The 26,469-nt window shown below is 36.0% G+C and overlaps 1 protein-coding gene across 11 annotated transcripts in view; it reads left to right on the top strand.

The window, feature by feature from the left end:
* The window catches only part of FSIP1 (fibrous sheath interacting protein 1), a 64,942-nt gene extending 41,478 nt beyond the window's left edge, over positions 1 to 23,464 (top strand). For all 11 annotated transcript variants that reach the window (XM_085549038.1, XM_015864752.3, XM_085549042.1 and 8 more), the window contains 2 exons: positions 20,859 to 21,405; positions 22,570 to 23,464. In XM_085549038.1, coding sequence (XP_085405164.1) covers positions 20,859 to 21,405; positions 22,570 to 22,583 — 561 coding nt within the window. In that variant the 3' untranslated portion in view covers positions 22,584 to 23,464. The remainder of the gene's footprint in view (positions 1 to 20,858; positions 21,406 to 22,569) is intronic.
* The last annotated feature ends 3,005 nt before the right edge of the window (positions 23,465 to 26,469 follow it).

The raw sequence follows: 26,469 nt of genomic DNA on the forward strand, positions 1-26,469 counted from the left end.
TGTAACTTCAGCTACTTTGATTATAATAACTTGAATTGGTTTAAGCTGGTTACAAAGCTTTAGCTAATGCATAAAATTCCATCACTTCAGAAAATTAGGTAATATTTAGCTACTAATTGGAGGTGGAAGGAGATATGGACATTTTCTTGACAGGGTAGGAAAATTTTATGTAGATTTTACTTAATTACAGGCTTCTTAGCTCTGATAATGACTTCCAGAATGTGAGATAAAACTGCTAAGAATTATTTACAAAGGTGACCTACTTTCATTCATGGTAATTATAAAGCACTTTGTAGTGCTTTTGTCAAGTTTGCAAATACAAAATTGGAGAGAAGGGAGAATCAGTCACTACGTTTTGAAGGTAGGGGTGCCATCCCAAAGACTTCTGTAGGTTGAAGAAACAACAGTAACATTCTGAAATTTTGGAAAGGCAAAAGCAGGCAATCACGTGGGAAATGCCAGGTGAAGAACTGAACAACCTTTTGTGTAAGTGTCCAGGATTTGCCTTTTAGAGTATTCAGTTCTCCATGTGTTCACATCATCTGAAAATGTGAATGAACAAGTCATCTTAAAATCTGTTGAAGAGTTTAACATTGAGTTTTCTTCAGCTTATTTCTGAAAGTTGTTTATCTTCTCACTGATGTTTAACAAGATACAAAAATAATTTTAGCATCAGTTTTGCTTATGGTAAATGTTAAATTATTAGCCTGTAATTAGTTCATAATATCCTTTTTAAAATTGTCTTAATTTTCTATTTATGTTTTCTATGTCTAAAGTAAGTAGTGAGCATTGCAGCAATTTATGGTACTGTACACTTTAGAAGATTTCTTATACTTCAGTTTTGACTAAATTTCCTTCTTTTAGGAAGGCAAACTTATGTATGGAATTCATTGCTGCAGTTTTGCTTTTTTTGCAAAAAAAGTAGTAGATGTTGAAAATAATTCATAAGCAATTGTTGCCTTTCAACAAAAAATAATTACTGTTATTTTCAATTTCTTCACCGCAGTTTAGGAGTCAGTTCAACATGGTACTTTATTTTGTGATTTGCGAAGAACAAGCTTCATGTTTTAATGAATTTATTTCTCAATAAGTAGAAGCTGAGGAAAGCTGTTAGGCTATGCTGATGTTTTTTTAAAATGGTGAAAGATTGTACAGGTGTTCGAAAGTGTGGGGTATGCTCTTGTAATCAGTTCTTACTGTATTTAATTTTGTATCAAACTTGCTAGTTGCCCCAAAAGAACATGACTGTCATCCCAGGGAATTAAAGTGAACATATTTCTACCAAATGGAAGCTAAGCTAGGTAGGAATGGTTTTTCTCACAATTGTGAATTAATGTGCTTATCAATATTTGACCTATCAAGATTTGAACCTTCTCTCCAACATAAAATAATAATTTTAAGCCCTACTGACTTTGTTTTTACTCAGGCCTGGCACTTTTAAATAACTTTTACTGTCTCTTATCACATTAGAAGTCAAAATAAAAACATAAACCTTCACAGATGTTAGCAGTTGTTTTAATAGAGCAGGGCAGCAGCATTGTTTCAGGAAATGAGGGCAAATATCTTCTCCAGTGGAAACTATGGGAAGAATTTAAATAGAATATTATCCACACTAGAATTTGGTTACAGTGGTAAAACTAAAGCCTATATGCCCAAAATACCAAGGGATCTCTCTATCACAATTTTAATTCCAACTTTGTCTCATTCCAAATAAGATTAGTAGTATGGAGCCTCTGTGTCTCTGTATGACAGTGATCAGTTATTGCTTCAAAAAGCCAGCTACATAATGATATAGGAGGTAATCAGATTTCCTGTACAATATCTGAATCAAAAGTGCTTCTGGTTATGCCATGAAAGAAAATCAGTCAGGGTAGGTTTCTTTTCTGCTGAATTTATACAATATTAAATGTTGAAAATTGAATATTTCCTCTGACTATATCCTCAAGTTTTTAGTATCCATATTCAGTGTACTTTAATATGTTTTTCCTCTCTCTTCAATCATTTAGTCTTTCTAAGTGTTTTGGCATCTGTCTCATTAGTTACAGGTGATGTGAGTTTTAGGGCAGACAAAGTCAAGCAAAGGCTGATGTTTTTAAAAGATGTTTAAAAAATGACTGAATTTTAAGCTACCTTGAACATGATAAAATACATTTGATAAAATATTAATTTGATTTATCCTTCTGTGTTCATACAGTCTTCAGTTTAATTAGTGAGAAAGTGATAAGGGGAATTATATTACAATATATTGATGAGTATGCTTACTGGCATAGTATGTTCAAGGAACAAAGATCCTAACTGTTTAGAAAGGTTTGCAGTATCAGCATTAATAGAGCTTGCAGCAATTTCTCATCAGAAAGCAGATTGTATTCCACCTCTAATTAACCACCTGTTGAGATTAAGAATAGGTGTGCTGTCCAGGCAGGAAGTGAAAATGAAAACCCAGCATCTGAGAAAGTAGAAACACTGAGGACCTTGGATCTGTGTTACAGAGATACCAACAGGTAGTGGTAGTTGATGCTTCTGTCGTGGGAGTGATTAGGAGACTCGCTTCTGAACTGTGTTTAATCAGGCAGACCTTGGGAAGTTTCTCATGGTCAAATTAAACTCACAGAATTAGCAATTTGTCAGACAAACTTCTCATTTTTATATTAATATTTAATAAAGGAGATAGGGAGAAAAGCAGAAGAGACAATGACTTTGAAGAAGTCTGTTGTGTAGCAGTATTAGTTTACAGTTTCATGAATAAAATAAGAGCTTTCAGCCAGGGCTGAGAGGATTAAAATAACCTTTGAGCTACACGATTCACTTGGGTTTCATGAGGGGATATAGCAAGCATCACTTTAGTTTTATTGTGCAGATGTCTTATGTCTAGACTTTTTTACTAGAATCTCTGGAGTTTTTCTTTGCTTTCATTCTGGGGCTCTTTCTTTGTGGCTGAAGAAAGAAACCGAGAGAGGCTGCAGCTCATTAGCCACTTGCCTGTGCATTGTTGGAATAGCCATGATATTTAGCGCAAATCCACTAAGTGCTTGGTAAATCAGCTGCCTGTAAAACCATCTGGGGGTGAAGGGGAGGTGAAGAGTATGAGATTTTCATATGGATTAATGGGACAGAGAATATTGATTGATTTGTACCAATCAGTCTCTCACTCTGGAGAACTTGGACCCCCAAGTTCTCTGCAACTTGGGGCACTATTTGTGCTGCATTAGTGGTACTGGTGCTGATCACAGAGCTGTAGTTAGAATGGATTCAGCATGAAGTACAAATGCTGCCCTGGAGATCCAGAACAGATTCTGTGATAGCTAGCCCAGATTGAGTTCTCTGTTGCTGCGGTTCCTTCTAACAGCTGTTTTTTATGTAGTTTGCTTATAGGTTGACAAACAGCAGCCATCCTGCTGAAGGACAGTCCAGACACAATGCTGTACTTACGCTGTACTTGCATATATGCAAGTGGGAGGTTTTGATACAGAGCAGTGTTGTATTAAAAAGTTCATTCTTTCTTGTACTTGCAGTTTACTTTAAGATGTCTGCCTGGTTGTTTTTTTGTTGTTGTTGTTTTTTCTGAAGCATGTAGTTACTTTAGCAACCCCAGGAAATGATGTAGATGTTTGTGAACAGTGTGATGTTAAACTGATAAAAGACACTAAGAGTGTTAAAGGGAAAATTATCTAACTTGATAGTAGGAGAAAAAATGTGAGGTAGTCTTCCTTGTGCTTATTGATGGTGGCACACATTGTTCTAGTTTTCTTTAAGAAAGGGCTTTAAAATTTTTTGTTGGTTAGGAGTGTTAAATTCCTCACGTTGCATGAATTTATTTCAGGCATTTCTGTGTAAGTATTTCAAATTAACTGCAGGTTTACCCAAATCATATTGCAGTTAATGGGAATAGCTCACAAATCACACTTCATAGGGATTATTTTCATATTCTGTCATTTTCCTGCAAGAAATTAGAAACTGGTACAAAAGTTGCTTAGGTGCGCACTGTTTTTTACCTAAACAGCTGCATTCTTCAAGATAAAATTATTCTGTACGTACATTTCAGTGGCTACCTAAAACAATGAGGTTTCCTTGGTTTTAGCTTTGATGCTGGGCTTTAGTCTGCTTCCACATTATGGGCACTGTTTATATTTTATTGTCTTCAGAAGACTGCAGATACTTAAGAACATATGTAAGGGACAAAACTCAGCACTCAGATAAGATACAGACTGGAAAGACTGACCACAAGGCAGTGTAAAACTACTTAAACTGCCAAGCTTCAAATACAGTAATTACTTCTTAAAATCAAACTGGCAGCCATTCAAGAGTGGTGTTCCTAAGAGGCTGGTGCTGGGTCTGCTACTGTTTAATAATGTTATAAGTGACTGTGAGGATGTGACTGAATGTACCTTCATTTTGTGAGTTTGTGGATGATGCTGAGTTCTGATGACAGGCAGATATGCCAAAAAGAAGTTACCATAAAGAGGTCTCAGCAGGCTGGAAGATTGGATTTCTATGAGATTTAGCTTAGGGGAGTTAAATCAGAGGCTGGACTCTGAGAGACTGGAAATGCTGGTTCTGCTGGAAGACTAGAAGTTTTTTCATGAACCAGCAATATGTGCTTGCAGCAACAAAGTCAAGCCATCTGGGACTGCAGCATCAAGAGCACAGCCAACAGACTAAGGGGTGTAAGTATTTTGCCCCATCTGGTACTTGTTGGACTAGAAATGGGGTACTGTTTCCAATTTTCTTCCCCCCAGTTCAAGAGAGGCATTGATAAAGAGAGGGTCTAGCAAAAGGCTGCCAGCATGGTTGAAGAATGTGGTAAATGAAGAAAGGCTGAAGGAATTGATTTACTTATGCATAGAAAAGAGAAGGATTTGTGGGTTCTAATCGCAGATTTTCAGTACCTGATAGATACAGGAAGATGGCTGTATTTTCTTCACATGGAATGACAGGAAAGAGGGAACAGGCACAAATTGTTTCATGTGAAATCCCATATTGGGGTAAAAATAAGTCTATGCTGGAAGATCAGCTACACAGATTGGCCAGATAAGTGGTAAGATCTTCCTTGCTGGAAATTTTTGGGAATGGGCTTGGTAGGGCCCCTTGGTAACCTAATCTAAGGTCTTGGTTTCAGTAGAAGACCAAATGAGATTTCTTTGAACCCAAATATTACTAACATTCTGTGAAAATAAGGAACAGTAGAATTAAGCTTGTCCATGTAAGCTTAGTTTCATCTTCTCACGCTCAAATTTTAATAACAGATACTGAAAATTTGGACTGACTGAAGTGGCCACGTAGCTTCTTAGAGAGAAAATATGTGAAGTTCAATGCATTAAGTGTCTTAAAAGTTTGTATTGCCAAAATTCATGTGAGATTGATTTGGTTTACAAGGTCTGCTTTTAATTAAGGGTTTGAGTGGATGAAGGGAAGGACTACAGTAGAAGTTAAAAATATCTATATTTTAGAGCTGCATTGAATGTTGAGGAAAAAATATCCTTGTCAAAATTACAAAAGTATTTATACCCACCCTAAAATTCTTGTGTTTTATACGAGAAAATTTCTCTCAAGCAAGAAAATATAAAAGGGAATTTAATACTACTTTGCAGGAATTTCGTGTGTCAAGAGAGGGATGAGCAGTCATTCTGTGATGTTTCTGAAGGACCTTGAACTTGAACAGTCCTTTGAACAAGCCAAAATTAGAAAGACAAAGAAATGTTCTGAGAACTTTAGCAGTTTATCTTCAGCAGACTCTGATTTTTCTCAATACTTTTAAAGTCTAAGCATATAATCTCATATCTGGATGCTGTCTGTGGCTCTGCTCAATTTCTTTGTCATTATATGACCAGAATAATTAATTAAGCAGGAACAAAGGGTACCCTGATATACTGTGGTGTTATCTAATAGAATTTGCTATAACTTGAATTGTTCATATATTCAAAACAGTATGCTCTGTTCAGATAATACTGTAGAGTGTGCAAGCTAATGGCATTTAGAAAGCTACCTTTGGTACTCATATTTAGAAATGGCTTTAGGATGCTTAATAATACTGTCATTTTTAGTACAGTTTTGTACTTGTGTGGTGTCAGACTTGCCGTGCAATAGGGACTGTGTAGATAGTTGGGCAGTTGTAGGACATAACAACCAGGATTAAATAACAATAAAGGATTCACTGAACTGTGCTAATAAATCAGATGTGATTACAGTGCGACAATGCATACGCAGAGATTTGAAGAGGTGTGCTGGTGAATAGGCTGCACTCCATTTGCTTATGTTATCTTTCTTTGTATGAGGTAAGTGAAGAGAAGATGATAGTATATACTCCTAAATTATATGAAATAATTTATGAAGGCAGTAATAATTGATGAGGTTGAATTAAATATTCCTTCATTTTTATGCTGTCAACTTCTTTTTTAGTTTATCCAAATTTCTTTCCCATTATTTTGTAACAATCTTACCATTATATGGATCTCAATAAAATATTTTGTTTTAATGCTCAAATATTGTAACATTTAATCAACTGTCTCTAGTTTCTGCTTCTGGAAGAAATACGGAATGCAGTTTTCATTGTTTGGCTTTTTATTTGTACCTGCCTTTCTCAAACTGTAAATTTTTTGTAGCGATCTCAGTTTTGTGAACACTTTTATGAATTCAGGAAAAAAAAAAACAAAAACATTGTGCAAAGTAGTTTAAGACTTAGTTCTCAGTCTGAGTGTATACAATACTGCATAGGTTGCTATGCTATCCTTTCTTCCAATCATATAATGTTTAGTCTCAAAGAACTCAGAGCTATCCTGTCAAACTTCTTAACTCAGCCATTTTTTCCCTTACGTAGCTACATAAGGTGAGGTACGGTAAGTAGCTGAGCAGAAGAATTCCAGTAGAAAAGCTGGGAATAAAAATGGAGTGGTAGACATAGTTCATCCTCTTACCAGTGCACTATCTGTGGTATTTATTTTGTGTGTGATGGAAACTGTAGATGGAACTGACTGTGGTAAAGAGCTTCAGAATAGCCACTTGCTTTTTAAAATTTACTTTTGAGTAAGGACAAAAGATGGAGTGAAATGGATCATTAATTTCCTGATTTTTAAACTGTTCTTATCGTAGGAGCTGTTGGCACATTTCGCAACTGTTGTAACTTCAGGCAGACTTGGCTTTATATAATATCTCTATAACCAGATGTAAACTCCCAGAGCTGGGCAAGGTTTTCTCTCTCTGCTTTGTTACCATATGCCCATGTTTGCTCAGACAGTGAAGTACATGGCCCTGAGGACAGTCCAAAAGCCAGGAGATTCCCTCCTGGTAGAACTCTCAGCCAGTAAGGGCTCATCTGAAGTTGAGAGACTTCATTTGAGACGCTGCTGTTTCAGTTCTTCTCATTATGTTTGTTTCACCAGTGCCATGGTTGATATCCACACTCTTTTTTTAATTCCCAAGAGCAATCTTTTAAAGTCTTCTGCATGATTTTTTTTTTCCCCTGTGTCATGAGAAAAATAAATCTTCCATGTTATATAAATGATTAGGATTCTTTGAGCCTGGTTATTATTCCTGGATGTAGTTAAAAGATGGATTTTTTTTTTTTTTTCCATATGGTTCTTTTCCCATAACATATGGGTCTGTTTTGTGGTTTTGGGAGATACAGTGATCCAGATTTTCTCTGCGTGTCCTAAAGCCAAACGTCGGGATTTTTTAAATTATTTTTTAATTAACTACCTAATTCTGCAGAGCAAGAATTTGCATTATGCACATCCACTTCCTCTACTAATTTATTCATAATATTGTATTATTTTGTTCTATTTTTGTGTGCAGCTTATTCCTATTTCTCTAAATAAACCAGTAAATGATTAGAATTATTTCAGTGGGGTGCATGGTGGGTATATGTGTACATACTTGCTTACACCCACATCTGTGCAGCGAGGAGCACTTAAACCACTGATTCCTTGTCATTAGCGAGTCTTTCTTTCTTTCTTTCTTTCTTTCTTTCTTTCTTTCTTTCTTTCTTTCTTTCTTTCTTTCTTTCTTTCTTTCTTTCTTTCTTTCTTTCTTTCTTTCTTTCTTTCTCTCTTTCTCTCTTTCTCTCTTTCTCTCTTTCTCTCTTTCTCTCTTTCTCTCTTTCTCTCTTTCTCTCTTTCTCTCTTTCTCTCTTTCTCTCTTTCTCTCTTTCTCTCTTTCTCTCTTTCTCTCTTTCTCTCTTTCTCTCTTTCTCTCTTTCTCTCTTTCTCTCTTTCTCTCTTTCTCTCTTTCTCTCTTTCTCTCTTTCTCTCTCTCTCTCTCTCTCTCTCTCTCTCTCTCTCTCTCCCTCTCTCTCCCTCTCTCTCCCTCTCTCTCCCTCTCTTTCCTCTCTTTCCTCTCTTTCCTCTCTTTCCTCTCTTTCCTCTCTTTCCTCTCTTTCCTCTCTTTTCTTTCTTTCAGACTCTGATACTTGAAATTCTACCAAGTAAACACAGGAACATCAGGATGGTTCTCTCCCACCTTGGGCAAGTCAGCTGAAGCTCGTTTGAATGAATGCATGTTAATTCCTGGGCTTTCTCTGCTGGCAGTTCAGGGGAAGGATTATGTGGCTTAGAATAATACCCAGAGCAGCCAGTTTACTGAGCTGGGAACAGCCTACATTTAACTGATAGAAGTAAAAAAAACCCAAACATCCTAAACAAGAAAAAGAAAAATATCCAAACAAACAAAAAAATAATACAAACAAGCAAAAGCCCCAACAACTGAAGCAAACCTGAAACAACAAACAAAACTGTTTGGACTCTCCAGTTTTCTGGAATTTGAGGTTGTTTTTTTTCTTGTGTGCTCCAGGAGATGCCTTTGCCTTTTTCAGATAAAAACGTAGAAAAATTTTGTAAAGCAGGACACAAGTAAAATGTTTTTTATTTCAAGCAAAAAAGATGACTTTTAATTGCTCCATATCTCTTACGGTTCAAATTCCTGCCTAGAGACAGGAGAACTAAATTTAGTTCTTTTAAGTCTACTGTTTGAAAACACATTTGTCATCTTCTAAGAAAAGCCATCCATCCTCAATAGGTTATAGAAGGGATTCAGTGCAGTACGGTATTGTTCATGGCTATCATTGGAATTGGGCTCTGTTATGTGATGAGTGTCAATTTTTTGGGGGGAGCCAAAGAGATAAAACCTGAAAAAGGTGAGAGACTGAAGTGTCTCAATTAGCTTTCTCCAGAGTGAATGGAATATAAAATACAAAAATTCCTGTGTTATGTTCCTTCACTTGTTATTCCTTCCCAGCTCCATTTTGATTATATTTTTTAGGTTGAGGACTTGTATTGCTCCCAATAGGCAATGTAGCCTTGCCTCACACAAAACCAGCAGTAAACGACCTATTTAAAGAGTGTACATCCAACAGTAAAGCAAAACATACGGTGCATTCGGTGCATTAAAAGAACTCTTGTCTCAAGGGGTTTTTAGTACTGCACTGGGTTGCACAAGTAAAGAGGCTCAATGAGGCAAGAACAGCTTGGTTGTGGCTCCTGCCATGCAAACCAGTGAGATCCACAACAATGCATTCTTTAAATTCTGGAAGGAATGGATTTCTGATATCTCTAAAAAGAATAGAGAATCATTGTGTGTTTCATAATCATTATGAGTTTTTCCTAATTAAAACTGTTATTTTAGCAGTAATGATATGCAGCTCATAAATCGTACTGTCTGGGCAGTACAGAGCTAATTGGGTTGCAGTAGCTATACTAATACACAGCACAGTCATTCCAGATCACAGCTGTATCCAGTCTTAGTATTTTTTATAGATTTTCATGTCTCTAGCAACAAGACGTTAAGTCTTTAATATTTCAATGTTTTTAATATTTTCCTTAGTATAAAAAAGTCAAATGTACAGAACTTCTCGTGTGCTATTCTGGCAGTATCATAAGGCTAGAAACTGCTGCTATTAGGGGTGTAATTTTCCTAGGAGCATCAGTTATTCTTGTTGAAGCTTGTCATATGAATTTTGTTTGAATCAGAATCTTGGTACATTTAACTGGAATTATTTGCACATCTAAGCTGAAACTGCTTAAATGTTAAGATAATAGTATGCTTAAAAGAAAAGCATGCTAGAGTAGGGATAACATCCACTGGGATGCTATTGGGGTTAACAATGGTAGGATCTCATATATATTTAACATCCAGCCTTAGCTCCTGCTCTTCTGTTTCACACATAAAACTCTTTTTGCAGTGTGTTTCAACGGGAGCTCTATATCCAAAGTAGTCTTACGAATAAACTGTCTTATGAATAAGCTTTCTGCTTAAGCGCCTGGAAGATGCACATGAAACAGCTGATTGTGTCATTGCCTGCCTTTTCAGTAGCTGTGATTCCACATAACTGAGAGTAGCACAGCGTCCTCTAAAACCAACAATGTCATCATTAATTCATCAGAAACACAGCTGTGAACTTTGTCTTGTTGGTTTGGTTTTTTTTCTTTCTTTTTTTTTTTTTCTTTTTTGCCAAACCAATTGAAAATTCCAGTGTGCAGTAAGGAAAGTTCCAAGCCATTGGGGTGCACAGGGCTTTGTGTTTAAGCCATTGACCTTGTAATGTGATCACACAGGCGTTTTGTAAATTAATCTTTTAGAACTTGTGAGTGACACGTGAACTTTGACTTTTTGGGCAAAAGACAGATTCCAGCTCTAGCGGAGTCACCTGTATCCCAAATGCGTGATAAATTGACACAACTTTTTTCCTGAAAAAACATTAATCTTCTGGTGCTTTTGTATCTTTTACTAAGATAAATATTAGACATTTTCTCCTTTCTGTGCATTTTTTGTGCATTAATGAAGTCAGCAAGATTATTCTGACTTAAAATGATTATAAGTGGAATAATTGAAAATACATTTTAGCTATTCCTATAGCAATGACATGTTTCAAATTGCGAAAGCATCGACTTTCCTGGAAGCTACAAACAGCCGTACTTTTTTACTTTTTGGTAATTTGTTTATTGCTTCTAGAGTTGAATTAATTTCCTTGGAGGTATAATTTCTTAGAAACAGTGTTTACACAGCTCTCTTGAATTACATCCATTTTACATCAGTTACATTCATTCTACATGAGCATGTTTGTCAGAAAATGGTTGAAAAATTCAAGCACTAAAATAGTCTTGCGTCATGTAGATAGTTTTTCCAATACATTTCTTTTTACTGTAAAACCTTTAGATTACTACATGAACAAAATAATTTTTTTTGCTGGTGAATGAGAGTTGGTGTGTCTGTGCTTAGAATAAGCTTGTGAGTGCTGTTTGGTTTCCTGAGCACCTGTCACTTGGCAATGAAAAGTACAGGGACCTGCCTGGTGTAGTGGTGGCAAGTTGAATGCTGTCCTTGATTCCAGTTACAGTAGTGTAGCCATCTGGTTTTTGTTTGTTCGTTTTACCACTTAGGAGTTTACTGTGAATGGAGGAGGAAAGGAAACATGCATACTGCATCATCTCATCATGTATCTTTGTATAGTCAAATCAGACCTAATAGCTCTGTAAAGATCTGGCTTTCTGTCTCTGCGGATACACGGATTATAGGAACCAGGATAATACAAGTAATAATAATAAGAGATTGCAATCTTTCAAATGTGTGTACCTTTCTAGATGTTGTTGTTCTGAGACATGAGATAGGAACTGTGACTCAGAAAAAAGAACAACTTAAAGTGGCTTTTATTTCAAAGGCTTGGAGATTTTAAAACTAATGAATTTAGTGGCAGAACTGACAGTGAAGTTTTCCCACTCTCCCTTGAAAAAAAAAAAAAAAAGGAGGCGGCTGGCTCTTCTACCCAGTCATACAATATTTGTGCTATTTCTAGTTAGGCAAGATCATAAAAGACAGGCAAATCAGTTACAGTAGCACAGGAAATTTGTCACTCCAGCACAAATACAGTCATTGGTACAGTTACACATTTACTACATTTGTTGTAGAAGTCCTAGTAGTAGTAGTTAAACCTGCTATGGTTTCAGTAACAGTTAAAACTAGGGTTTACTCTAACTAGACCTACAGAAGAGTGATCTTAGTAGTTAGTAAAAAAATGAATAATACAATTGTTTTGCATGTCAGATTTATTGTTTTTATATAGCTGTCAAACATTTAGAATATTAATAAGTAAATACTTGCTTTATCTTGGTTTTAGCTTTTCTATTATGTTGTAAATGTAAATTTTCTGACATTGTGTGTTGAAATATTTCAAGGTTAAACTCATAGCCTTGTAGTTAATGGAAGGATTACCACCAGTCAGGAATGGGTGCAGGCAGACTTGAAGCACCAGATGAAATCTTTTCCCTGGGGCAATATTGTTCATCACGTTCTTCCTAAAGGCTTTTGGTTTTCCCTTTTGAATGGAAATAGAAGAGGCAGATACAGGTATCTCATTTCAACATACACTTCCATTCTTTGGGAAAAGATTATTCATTATGTTCTTTCTTTAAGAATGTTTTGTCAGCACCGTGTAAGATATATGCTTACACTGACAAGCACAGCTGCAACCTAACATTCCCTATAGAAACTCTGTACTTGCCCTGTGGCGACAAACTCCACCAGACAAAAAAGCAAACCAAGTTCTGTATTGATGCTTCTTTTGACCTCTCAGAAGCAGAGACTGAGATGTGGCAGAACTATCCTTAGTCTTACACATTCATCTATACTAATGCAATGACTTTTCTCTAAAAAGCAGTGACAATTTGACAGGTTTTAGATAGGATGTTCCTCTGAAATAATGTCCCACAGATATTCATGTTGCTAAGTGAAGGGTCAGAAATGTTTTGTGAGCAGTCAGTGGGAAATCTATTTCCAAATGGGAAGGAACTAAATAGTGAATTAGGATCCCATATTTATAATACTATATACACTTTTCTATTTACCTTGTGGGATGAGCTACAACAAGACAAGGAAAGCTAAACCGGAGTAAAAAATAAAGTAAGAAAATAACATTTGTGAAAGCAGCTGTTATTTTTCTTTTTTCCTTAACTTAGACAGGTAGTACCTGTCTTACTTTACTAACAAACACTGCTGTGTTTTGTTTTTTTATTCTATATACAACAGAGCTTTTTCATATGTACTTATATATTCTATATATACACACACACATACATACATACTAATTGGGAGATAATAATTCTATCTCCAAAATATATATTGCAGTTCAGGTTCACAGTACATCTTTGTATGTCATATACAAGTCATCAGTATTCTGAGGTGCTGTGATACACAGGGCCAATTACAATAAGATTTGCTTTAGAGTTTCTCTAGAGAATACAATGAAATACGAACTCCTAGAATATATAATCATTGTTATGTTTGTTTTTAAGCTTTAGTCTATGATTTCTTTGGCTGGCTCTTCATGGCTTACTGCTCTTTGGGCCAGTCCTTCTGTTTTTAGTGAGACTAAATTACACTTAATTACGTAAGTCATTTAGATGTTTGTGGCTTCCTTATTTTCCTCATTGGTTTGAAGAATTTGATTACTTTTATTGGTACTTCTATTACTTTTATTGCTCTTGCAATGAAGTATTTTATGTTATGAAGAAACAGATCTCCATGTTACTGTTTTTGTTCCTAATATTCTTAAAATTTCAACCTGTGGAATTTTTAAATAGATATAATAAGACACCGTGGTACCATTATGCTGCATTGTATATGCTTGTTGGGGAAAAATAAAAGCCAACATGAGCAAAAAAGGAAAAAAATATTTATATTTTAACAGAAATCAGCTGCAACCACATCAAGGCATTTTCGTCTGCTCTACTGGATTTGCTGCAAATTAAAGCCACAATTTAATATCATGCAGAGAAGATGGTTCTATGGAATGAAATGTGTTAAATGATTAATAACAAACAATTAAAAACACAAAACAAGATGTTTAGGAAACTGTTTCTGAGGCTCTTTTTCTCCAATTGAGGCTATAACATGAAAGTCTTATTCAGCCCAATTGATAGTAAGTGCCAGTTCAGGAATTTATCTTATGTTTTTACAAACACAGTCATTGTGCTCAAATTAAATTTGGTTTCTAATCTAAGAATACTTGGAAGTATGTGGAGTGAAGTGCTGTAAAAACAGGGAATTACCCATTGGTTCAGGAAGATTTTAGAGATACGAGAAAACACGATGCTCATACACAGTACAATGCTCATCTGTGTTTTTATTGTTATTATTTTTTTAAAATGCAGTAAACTAGATGAGCTAAGCGTTGAACTCAACTGAAGTTAGAAGAACTGAATTCTTGGAAAACACCTGTGGGCAGCCATGGAGTAGATTAATTTTGAATTTAGATCACGGACTTTTATCATAGTTTTAAACCAATCTTTTTTACAGTATGACTTATTCAGACATCTTCATTATTCAGTTTTTTAGTTATTTAAGTTATGTTTACTTATGTTATGCAAAGAATGGCTGATTATTATTATTTAGTGACTACTAAGGTTTGTTGATGTTTCAACGATGTGTGCCTTTTACTTGAAGTCAGTACATCTTTGCCACTTTCATTTCACTCAGCAGACTTTGTTGCTTAGATAGCAACTCTTCTCAAACACTGATTGGACTCTTTTATAAATTGGACAGCAAAAAGTTTTTGTTTCAGTATCTTTGTTTTTTACTTTTTTCTTTTAGTGTGTTCTAGTTTATGGAGGGGGGACGCTTCACTGGATTTAGTCATAGTTTCACACTCAGGTATTTTAGGAAAAGATTAGTTCAATAGGAAAAATATATCTAATTTCATTAAAACACAGCTTGAAATAATGTCTGCTACTCTTTAATTACTTTTGTCTTCAGTTATCATATAGAATATATTCAGAATTTCCTTTGTTATTTATGAACTACTTGCTTTGTTGTGTAGTACCTAGAATTTCTTACTTAATTGGCTACTAAAATATTTTATTGTGCTGCAATAGTAGTTCAAAACTCAGTAATCTTTCTTTTATAACTCGCATTGGTCTTATGTTATAATAACTCCTAAACTGAAAGAAAAAGCCAACATTTTAAGGGAATTATATTTGATATTTTAACAATGTAAGTTTGAATCCAGTCTCCTCAATTATGTTTAGAGTCTAAACAGTTGAGGAAAGCGGAGCTTCAGAATAAGTGTTCCTCAAATGCATGTATGCAGTTGTGAAAAATAGATGTGTAATCTCTTAACACTTTAAAATATTTATTTTTAAATTAATAAATAGCTGATAGGAGTCTTAGGAACTTTAGACCCAGGTGACATTTGAAATTGTATTTTCTGAAGTCACCTCCTTAAAACTTTAGTGAGGATGTACAGTTCAGATTTTGGTGTCTGCATGTGAGAACTACACTGCTAACATGCAGGTAGTTGGAAAGTGTTATACAACGTATAGATCAAGAGCTACAGTAAAATGAAACTAAACTGGAAAGGTAGAGAAAATGAAGGGTAGGAAATACATCTTGGCTGCTCTAACAATTCAAGATAAACCTTTCTGGAGTTTTCAGAATTGTGAAATCATTTTCAGATGCTTCCAAGCAGAAATTTACTGTTGAGATTTTGGCCCCTTTATTTCCTAGAATAACACCATGAGAACTCCATAGCTGTGTGTAGCATCAGTGTCCGTGTTATCAAATGGAACGAAAATACTTGTGGAAATTATTTTAGGTTTTTTGTTTTATTTTGAGAACTTTCCCCTGGCAGCCAGTTGCTTTCTATTTCTCAAGTCTGCGGGGTGTGGCATAGATGCTGAAGCAGTTTTTCATTATTTGCACATTTGAGCCACAAGCAATTAACTGGATAGTTTTGAGAAAGACAAAATAATTTAAAAAAAAAAAAAGCCTATTATACCTCTTTGTAATGACTAAAATATGCACGTTTAAATTGTTTTTGCCTGCAAGGACTTGTCATAATTATCTGTACATTTATGCTCTGTAGGCTGTATGTTAAAAATTAAAGCATAAAGATAACAAAAATGAACCGCTGCAATTTATGTCTTTCTCCACAGTTTCATCCAGTTTCCTTGTTGTCTGCTGATAGTCTAAAGAAAGTTGTATAAACTCATGTCTGCTTTTGATACCTGTTTTTCTATTGGAGAAAGGGATAGAAGTCCTTTATTTTTTTGTCTATTTCCCATTTAATAATGAAATTCATATTCTCTCCTAAATCACTGATGGTGTTTTAAGGCTGTTTGTTTTTCATGGAGTATTTATTTGTATCCATGCACCTGATGATGGTTCTTGTGTGGTTGTCATGGTGTCTCATGAAGTTACAAGTTGATTCATTTTACAGTCAGGGATGTTAACAGATGCCCACTATTCTCTTCTATACTTCTTTTTCTTTTATTCTCCTTGTGTTCCTCTCCCTGTTTTCTTGACTCAGTACTTCAGTCTCATCTGCTTTCTGACTTTCATTAGCAGCAGTTACATAAAATGAACTACCAGACCTTTTTCTTCTGCCATTATCAAATAGAGTGTGGGGAAAAATAAGAGAAAGGAACATGTAACAAACAGAAGCAAAGATAGCAGATGGAGAAAAAGAGCATGGAGTCTTTTGGTCAGGAAAAGAGCAGTTGCTTCAAAAGTAATTGTTGCAGGCTTACATTTCCATAAACATAAAAACAAATTAGAGCATCAGAGTGAATTGTTTTAGGCAAGTATCAGGAGTTCTGTTGTTTATGATACTTTGAGATAAAGCAACAAAAAATAAACACCTTCTGGCTCCCTAAGTCCTTAAATAGACCTGCTGTTCTAGTGCTGCTTCACATACTGTGTGTCATTTTATGGTTATATATCCTGAAGTATTTGTTTTTCTCCTCATATTAAAATCTGATGAGGCTTTTTAGTGTTAGTCTGTCTCTTACTGTGTAAATGTGGAAAACAGTCCTAAATCTTTGAACTTGCAATCCGTAGTCACAGCAGGTCTGTCCACAGCTGCCTACAAGTTTGCATTCCTACCACATGCAGTAAGGCTTTCTCCACAGACCCATGTCACTGAGGAATTCAGTGAGGAACAAGAAATCTTCAGTCAGAGAGGTGCCACAAGGGTGTGAAAAAAATAGCCTCACATAAACAGCAAAGGTCATTAGCAGGCTCTTTAACTCCTGACTAGGATCTAGTTTTTTGGATCATTAACAATAAAAAGCCTAGGAAATGAATAGGACTCAGTGTCCTATTAAAAATTAGCCAGAACAATTAAAAGGTTTTCCATTTTCTAATGGGAACCAGGCCTAATAGCTCATTTTCTCTTGTCTGGTATTCTGTTCCTGCATTTTGAATTACATTAATTTTATGTCCTTCTATTTATAAAGGAATATCTTTATTTCTTTCTATATAGGTGTTGTAAATTATTTACCGTGAGGGCAGAGAATGCTTGGGAGAAGTGGTATCTACTGTCTCCCAAAGACTGCTTTGCTGATCCTAAGTCTTGTGAATCTAAACTAATAAAGTGAGCTATGAAGGGATTAGTTACGATGTGTACAAATGTGTACTTTGCAGCCTCCTAATACAGTTACAGTATTATGAGATCACATGTATTAAGATGCTCATTTAGTTGCAGAGGCACAGCCCTTTTTAGAGTGAAATGTCTCTCCTTAGGGGATTACTTGCTTCTCTGAGCTCTCTTCTGTTTTCAACAGCAGCCTTTCTACTATCATTTCTATATACATTTCTTGCTCTTGGTTTATGCGTAAATTACTCATGGCTATTTAAGAACTATTTTCTCTCCTGCTGCCTGCTTTTCTTTAACCCTAAAATGATTTTGGCAGGAGAAAATTGCAAATAGTGAGCCTTCATTATTTTTAAATTTAATTTCTGTGAGGTGTATTAAATATGTCCCTTAAACGTGCATTCTTGCAAACATGTCTTATATAGCGAACCAAAGGGAGGAAGGGACAAAGAAAGAACAAAAAACAAATAGTATTTTATAGTGCTTTGCCTGCTGCTCCGGAGGAAGACTCCCACACAATTACAAATATTTTTCACTTTATAGCTGTTAAAGTCATTTCCCCTTCCATTGGCCTTAGGTACTAGGTCTCCCCACCTAACCTGCAGGTAGTAGTCAAAGTAAGTTCTGAACTAATTGGTGATAGAAGCCATATGATTTTCCTGAAAGAAAAAAGGGAAATCTGTCCAAGGAAAAGAAGATTACAGATAAATGAGTTGGGGGTGGTAGGGAAACAAAACAAAAAAGACGAAAGAAAGGTAGAACAAGATGATCTCCATAAATATGTTCATTTTATGCTTATTCTTTCTCAACAGATGCAGGATTTCTTTCTGCAGTGACTGAATTGCCTGGTCATTAACATAAAATGAACTCCAAATGGTCTTGGCCAAGAACTTTGAAATATGTTAGTGTAGAACCACACACTCAAAAACATGTGGGAATCCATGTGGGTTTCCAGATGTGGGAATATTCTACAATATAAATACAGTTATGTTTACATAGCATAATGTTGTGTTCTGTGATAATACCCTAGATGTAGCTGTGCTTCCAGTAGTGCATTATACTGTGGTTCTATACTGGAGTGAATGCATCTGTTTCTTATAGAAATTCCATTCCAATAATAACTGTTTGTAAACATACATTGTCTGCAAGTTAAAATGCTCCCTCAATAAATCTAAGAAATTTGACATACTAGTAGATTGACAGTGAAAAATCTTAAAAATCCCACATTCAGTTTCTGATTTTTCACATTTTGATTTTCCCTCTCTGGTGTATTTTTCATTAATCTCTTCTTCACTAGGATTAAAATTTAAAGCCTAATAGAAGAATTTGAAGAGGTTTTTGTGGTTTGATTTTAGTTATCAGAAGTATATTGAGTGACATCAAGGTTAGCTGAGTCTCAGTATGACAACCTGATTTTATGTTCATTTATATGGAGCTGACTACATATGGTGGTCTTTTGAGGCTTTTTGTTATTGTTTAAAGACCCTTAACATCTCAGTGTTTTCAATACAGTACTCTTATGTTTTCTAAGTGAACTCAAAGTGAGTTTGTGAATGGAATTGCTCTATGTAGGAAAAGACCAGTGGGGGAAAAAAAAAAAAGTTGAACAAATCTATAAAACATATTGAGTATGTAAGTAAAAAAACCAATGCCTGAACTGTACAGTAATCAGTATATAGTACTCATTCTTAGATATCATTAATGACTGTACATTTAAATACATTATGATAATTGAAAGTAACATGGAATGCCTTTCTGATCTGATTCATTTTGTCATAACATTTCCTCTAACAAAGAAATAGTATTTTCTTCCTGGCAGAAATCTTCCCTCATTCACAAACAAGTAGTTTTCACATATAATCCACACACCGTTGTGCTACTCAAGCTGTGATCTTATCTGATTGTGATCAGTCATCATACCTATGTACATGGATAAGAGACCTTCAGAATGAAAATTCAGCTAGAGATCTGATACTGTTCTTTCCTCTGAAATGACAGCAGTTCCAGTTATGTGTAGTGCTCATTACAGAGTGAATAAAATTGACAAAGAGCAGGGCAGCTTTAGGGAGTTCATCAGATTGTTGGCTGAGCCTATCTCTTGGATGCTGGGTAAAACCAAGCTTTTGGTTGTAGAGAGCATCTTTTCCATTTGACGTTGCAAATCACACGAGCTGTGTTGAAAATTATGCCTCCTAGTTTATTACATCGGCCCACAATGTCAGAGGCAGATATTGGTGGTGTGACAGTGGAGGTTGAACCTTCCTCACAGTATTCCATTACATTTTGTTATTGTGTGACAGATGACAGCAAAGGGGCAGTCTGACAAAATGGTGTCTGACATGGAACACAGAAGAAATTGCACCCATTGACATTTGTACAAATGCACAGATAAGCTAACAGTGGTGATTATGTTGAAAAATATGATTTTGTAGCTGCGTATGTGCTCTAATAATTAGTATTGACATGCTCTGTGGATCTGTTGTAGTTTCCATGGAATTAGGAGGCATTACTTTTGGAGCAATTTATGTGTTTATTTTTTCAAATGCATGTATGATTATATTTTTTGGGTAGATGTTACTATACATGTACCTAAAATATATGTTGCTTTTCTTTATCAGCTTGAAATAATCAGATAGGGAGTATTTTTCTGTTATCAGGGTGCATTAAGGATTTCAAAGGCTAAAACCTCTCATTGCACACCTCGGTAAACAAAATGTCTTTCCCTATTCTTCACCATACAGCTAATATCAATAATAATCTTAAATAACAAACATAAGGTGGAATGATACAAAGATGGTAACAAACATTCAAAAGGTTACTTATAGGGAAAAACACAACAATCTGGATGGCTTCACTGGGAAATGCTAAGACAATCTCCACCAAGGAGCAATCTCCAAGAGATGCTGCCCTCGTGGTGGTCAGCCCTTACATGAGGTCTAGAAGAGGTGGAGTCAAGCTCCACCCCTTCTGGGAGCCCAGCTAAATTACCCTCACCTGTGCTCCCACAGCTGACCCGACACTAGCCTCAGCTGATTAATCAGAGGTTCAGGCTGTGATTACCAATTTCCCATACAATTGGGCTTTAAGAAATGTCCAGTATTGCCCTGGTAGTCATAAGACTTTTAGTATTGTGTTGTTTTGCTTTCACTGACACGTGTGTCTGTTTGCATGTATACATAACAAAACAAAATATTTGAAAAAATGAACCAGATATCTTGCAGAAGACTCTTGGCAAAATTAAGGGCCTCTTCATGCCTTTTGGATATCAGGCTTCTTTCCTAAATTTCAGCTCTTAATCTATCTAGAACCTGGTGGAGATGTTATGTAAACTATGCAGTTATGTAAATGTATAATTAAATTCAGTTTGAATTAAAAAAACATTGGTATGAACTTAAGGCTTCTTCTAGTGCTTTTGTATCTCAAACTGTTTTATGGTGCTGCTTTTCATTAATTATATTTTGACAGAAGAAAGTTGCTTTTTTTTTTTTTCTTTTTTTTTTTTTTTCAGATTGAAGAGAAAACGGGCCTCTCTGAAGAGCAGCTTAAAACCCTTCTGGAAGAATGTATGCTGCCTCAGAGAACAATAAGCAACGTTACCATGCCAAAGTCTCAGGAATCTCTTTCTTGTGGATTAAGTCCCCCTTGTTACACAAGTCAAGTCTCCATTCTTCACTCCACATCTACTCTTTCCAAAATGTTAGTTGAAGACCATATTGTAGGGATGTTAACAGCTCTGGAAAAGGCTGGACTTGAAGACAAAAGCTTATGTGTTAATGCTGAGAGTGAAATCCCTAGCTACTATATCAGCAAAGCATTGGCTGATAGTCACTTATCAAAGGATTCACTGGCCCAAACAGAGGAACCCGATGACCTAGAAGGTTTACAGAAGATGAGAGATAAGAGTATTACTGAAGGTTACTTTATGTCAAGAGCACTCAACACTGAAAGGCTGAAGAAACCTTCTTTCTTGGGTGAACCATTATACTGCATCAGCATGAACAATGAGCCATCCACAGTGCCTGACATTCTCAGCATACCACTGCAAACCAAAGGAGGTGAGACCCTTAACAATCCTTTAGAATAGGCTTTTGACTGTGATGAAAGAAACAGGCAGGTTCTCACCAAAGGTATGCACCAATATGTGCTGGCAATTATGGTGGGGCAATGAGGTACTTTTATAAAACGTGCAAAATAACAGAATGTTTAACAAGATTCTTCCCCTGACAGTAACTGGCTGTGAGATTAGAGCTCCTGTGAAATATAGGAATGATGGTGATCAGTTCACTAGAAAATTGTATGCTTATACTTCTGCTTATTTTTCTGGTAGTAGGAAGTCATGTTTGCTGTTCTGTGGAGATAAATTATTCTCACAGTTTTTAATAAGGTAAACTCTGTAGTATAGGCTCAGGCATGACTTAGTTATATTAAAAATAACATTTATTTCAAATTTCTGTACAGAAAATATCAAAGAGAGTAAATACTGTGTAGTGTTTTAAACTACTTTTAATTCAGCAAAGAAAGAATAGAGTTTTTTCTAGCAAAACTTAAGTTCACCCTATGTGGTGAAGCAGATTTTGGATACCTCTCTAATTTATATCCTTTGTTGTACCCTGATATTGCAATCTTAAACCTATGCTTATATTTTAGCATAAGGGCACTTATCTTTCTGGGAAACAAACTGTTTAAATAAGCCACATTTCAGGCGTGTACATCTACATCTTACATCTCTTTCATAAAATTGTGACAGTATAAAGTTGTTTTTGATCAAACTTGTATAGTTTAATTGTATTTCAGCCTAATGAATTTTGTCAGAATGGATCTTCGTTGTACTGGTAACCTCTTCAGAATTTGTGGAAACTTTTTTCCCCTTTCACTGGAAGTTTAGAGGAGCATCTTGATATTTCTTAACTGTGTTATAATTAATTATTATCATAACTGTTTCTTTGATTGCTTGTAGTTAACCTTTCTACAGTGAGGGGAATGATAGTGTCTTTACAGAAACTTATTCCACCTATCAGGAAATAAGAAAACTTGTTATTGCTGATTTTATGCTGCCAGACTTGCTCAGTTTCCAGACCCATCTGCTATGTTTGCCCTATATTTGTCTGATATTTAGGTCGTAGCTTCAACAGAAAGAGAATTACAGTACTTAAAGAAAAACAGTTCTTTGGAATTAGTTTTCAACTGACAAATTTATGTTAACCTCATGCTTAATGCAGATGCAAGCATTTGAAGAGTGGAGACGGGGAAGAAAGAGGTGGCCAGGACAGTCAGATGGTGGTCATGATGGTTCGGAGAATCAAAGAGAAGCACTTGTGCCAGGGGCAGCTTCATCTGATGCTGGAGTGAAGTGGCTAGATACGATCTTGTTCCTCAAGCAAGAAGCTCATGCTTAACCAGTTGCTGTAACATGAATTGAAGTTCTTCACTTAATCTGAATAAAGGCAGAGACAAATCGGATCCATCTGCCGACTTTCCCTGTTACACTGGTGTTTTAAGATGGAGTATGTCAATTCAAGCAAAACATCCGGCACTGTAGCCACTGTATAATGAAGTGAGTAGGTAACTGCTTATGCTGTTGTTATGGACATAGTCACTATGAGGTAATTCTATTGCACAAGATGGAAAAGAGATTTCAGTGAAGCATTCTGCTATTAGTAGATTTCTGCATGCGATATCTCATTGTGAAAGTTTAAGATATAATTTGTTCTTGCTTTTCTGGTGTATATTCTGTTGTCTTAAATCTCTCACTGTTATGAAAAAGCTTTTCCAAGCATCCTCAAGGAAGAGCATTGTCACTTCAGTCTCCTTGAAGCCACGAATACAGCTTCTGTTCACATCAAACTTTTCAGGGGTGAGCACATTATTCTGAAAGAATCTGATGTGTAAATTCTGACAGGAACTCTGCAATTACACTTCAGGTCTTGGCTTGTGCTGAGCACCCTACACCAGCTGTGGTCACTCACAGTGCTGTAACAAATCGCTTAGGTTGGGCATCCAACTCAGGTTGTGTCAAAAACTGGTGTTGTAACATTTACCTGTTTACCTGTGTTTGGTTTGTGTGGTATTGTATTGCATAGCGAGTTCTCTATAAAGATGGTGTTTCATGCTTGATGTTACAGGTGAAATATCAATTCATTTTTTTTTTGGCAAAACATGTTCACTGATAAGAAGCGTAGTATAACAGAGATAAAACATAGCCATGAAATTATTTGCTGAGACAACACCAATACCAGGGCCAAAGCAAAGCTGAGCCTGGGAGAACTCATGATTTTTGAACTTGTCCTTCAGACTTTTTCGCCTGTTTTATACTGAGGAATAAGTTTTGTGTGCATAGATTTGTACTGTTTTGTACTCTGTGTTGTTTCCTACTATGATTTTGCAGCACAAGGTAAATAATTTTGTTTCAGAAATGTAATAATTGTGGGGGAAAAAAATCCATGAAAGGATGGTTTTGGTGCGCTTGTCTTGATCTGCTCAGTGGTGTAGGGCCAAACGATTCTCCCATTGTCACTGAATCTTCTCAGGAGTACACATATGTGTAGTGGCCAGTGCACATTTACTGTGATGTCTGTGTTCTTTTAAATAACAGGCTCCAAAGTGCTTTCCTCTGAAGAAGAAAAATTAGGGGGATTCATTATCATGACTCACAGTTGTATATTAGAAATATGTATACATTAGTAGAATGATTTAAAGAGCGATAGTGTTGATTTTCAGTATCAAAAAGTTCAGTGCAGATGTATAGTTGGGCAGATGCAGAGCAGTTGAGGATCTTTTCCATTTTCAAAGAGAAGTGACATTCTAAAATTCCAGATGAAAAGTAAATCATTGATGACTATAGGCATAAAAGATTAAAAAGAGTGGAATTATGGTTAATATTCTTGTATGTTGAGAATTCCAGATTAATTCAAAGGAATTCTATCTATGGGTGAAAAAACTTGCGACTGCATCTTAAAGAAATGTCTTTATTTTATGATTTTTGGCCCATAATCTGTTGACAAGAAAAAAAACAAACAAACCTAAAAATGAAAGAGATGAAGGAACCCTGCGGGGAGTTCTGCCAGATGCTTCTTTCCAAGGCAGAAGATGGCTGCTGCGCCTTCTGAGACTCCAGAGTGTGTTCCCCCTCCCACCTTTGACGCCAAATTTCAAGAATGGTAAGTTTTTTTTTTTTCTGTTTTATAAAGTAACAGCTAGTTTTCTCCCTTCTCTTTGAATATCTTATTAGAAAGTCTTTGTAACCACGGCTTTAAATGAGGTCCTCCTCTTTTGCTTTTTTGGTGCAAAATCTGTGAGTCAGTTTACTTTTCCATTAGTGCTTCCCTGTGTACTTACCATGAAGGAGCCTGTGTCTGCCTTTGGGCATTGTGCTGTTAGGTGGGCACAGCAGATGAGGTGCTTTGGCAGCCGCCTGGGAACATTAAACTAAGAAAGTTCTTGAGATCTAGGAAAAATAACATTACTTTTTTTTTTTCTTTCTTTCTTTTTTTCCTCTTCCCCCTCCCCCCCCCCACAAATTTTCAAGATAATTGCTTTCTTTATTTGTAGCTAGATTTAGAGGTCAGGAAAACTGTTTCCTTTATAAATAAAACAGGAACACTTGAATACTACTAAAGCCATAACCGACAGTTATCCAATTACACGTTTCAGTGAGGGACTGGCTGCAATCCAGGTGCAGTATTGAGAATAAAAGGCTTCCTGCCATTTCAGTTTACGTGAAATACTTTGCTGCTTGCAATTGAATCTGCAGTACCTTATCTATTAGGCTTAAAAAAAAAAAAAAAACAACAGCAAACTGTGATACTGTGAGTTCATATTAATTTCTAGAGTGCTGAAGTGCATAAATAAGTAATTCTGATATATTCTTCAAGGAACAGTAAGTATTCTGGACTTAGAATTCCTCCCCACCCCTACTTAAAAATTTGCTGTCTTCTTGTGGAAATGCCATCCTATGCCATTATTTTTCTATTGTTTGCTTTGTGTGTTTGGTATGCATAGCTTTGGTGGGAAGGGTATTGCCAGAGGCATGCTACCCTAATTTTACAATAGCATTGAAATAGACTCTGCGTTTCACTCTGAGAGTGGAGTCATCCAGGCAGACTGACACTGCATCTAAGCAGTTCTCAATTCAGCTCTTGTACATGTTGCCTAATCAAGCAGCTCTTGAGCTGTTGAAAAATTAAAGACAAATGGTGGCCGGGCTTCCTGGAATTTGTATTAATTTGAAAATCTGAGTTTCTCTGGGATACTTGTCTCATTTTCTGAGTTTCTTATGGGACATTTTATTGATCTTTAAGACCTTTGCCTGCTGAACACTTATCTCTAACCAGCTGTCTCTTCATAACTGCCTGTTTGTACAGCTTTGTGCACCTATTATTTCACTTCTAGAAAAGATGGGGAAAAGAACTAGATATCACCTTATGGAGGATGTATTAAGATGCTTTCTTTTATAAAAGCACAGTCCCTTTCTGAAATGACTTTGGCTTTAAAATCAGCTAATTACTGTGTTACAGCTTTCACTGTAACATCAAAGTGTTAGTTGTTTCTTGGGCAAGTGCTCTACGTGGCCTCAGCTGTAGCTTTTTGTGGCCTCTTGTATTCACATTCCCTAGGCAACAAGTGGGCAGACTTAACCTATGTGTTAACACAAGACATATGGCATGCCTTTATTATTTTAAGACATGTATCATCTCCAGTTCAGACACTACAATGATTTATACTGTGTAAATGCATGTAATAAGATAGCATGAAAGGCTGGCTTGGGTTGAGAGACAGTCGTTGGAATTGGCTGCCAAGAATAACAAGAGATAAAATATAGTGACAAGATATTTACTGAAGTACTGCTGATATCAGGGTACAAGTAGAACTGAGCTCAGGAAAATTCACAGCTTTACTTGAGAGTTCATGAGACATACACAGAAGGACTGAGGAGCTGGTTGTACTGCATCTAGTTGAGGTGGTGCCACATCACCAGCTTTCTGATTACACCAGCAGTCTGGCTGGAAGAGACTTGCACAGATAGACATCTGCCTCTGCAGCTATTTATCCTGATGTCTCCTTTCATGTGAAAGAAAAGCATGAGGCAGGCCTGGCTAGGGATGAGTAGATGATTAACATCC

This window comes from Coturnix japonica, chromosome 5, assembly GCF_054131305.1.
Source record: "Coturnix japonica strain WE chromosome 5, WE-NBRP24, whole genome shotgun sequence".
NCBI lineage: Eukaryota > Metazoa > Chordata > Aves > Galliformes > Phasianidae > Coturnix > Coturnix japonica.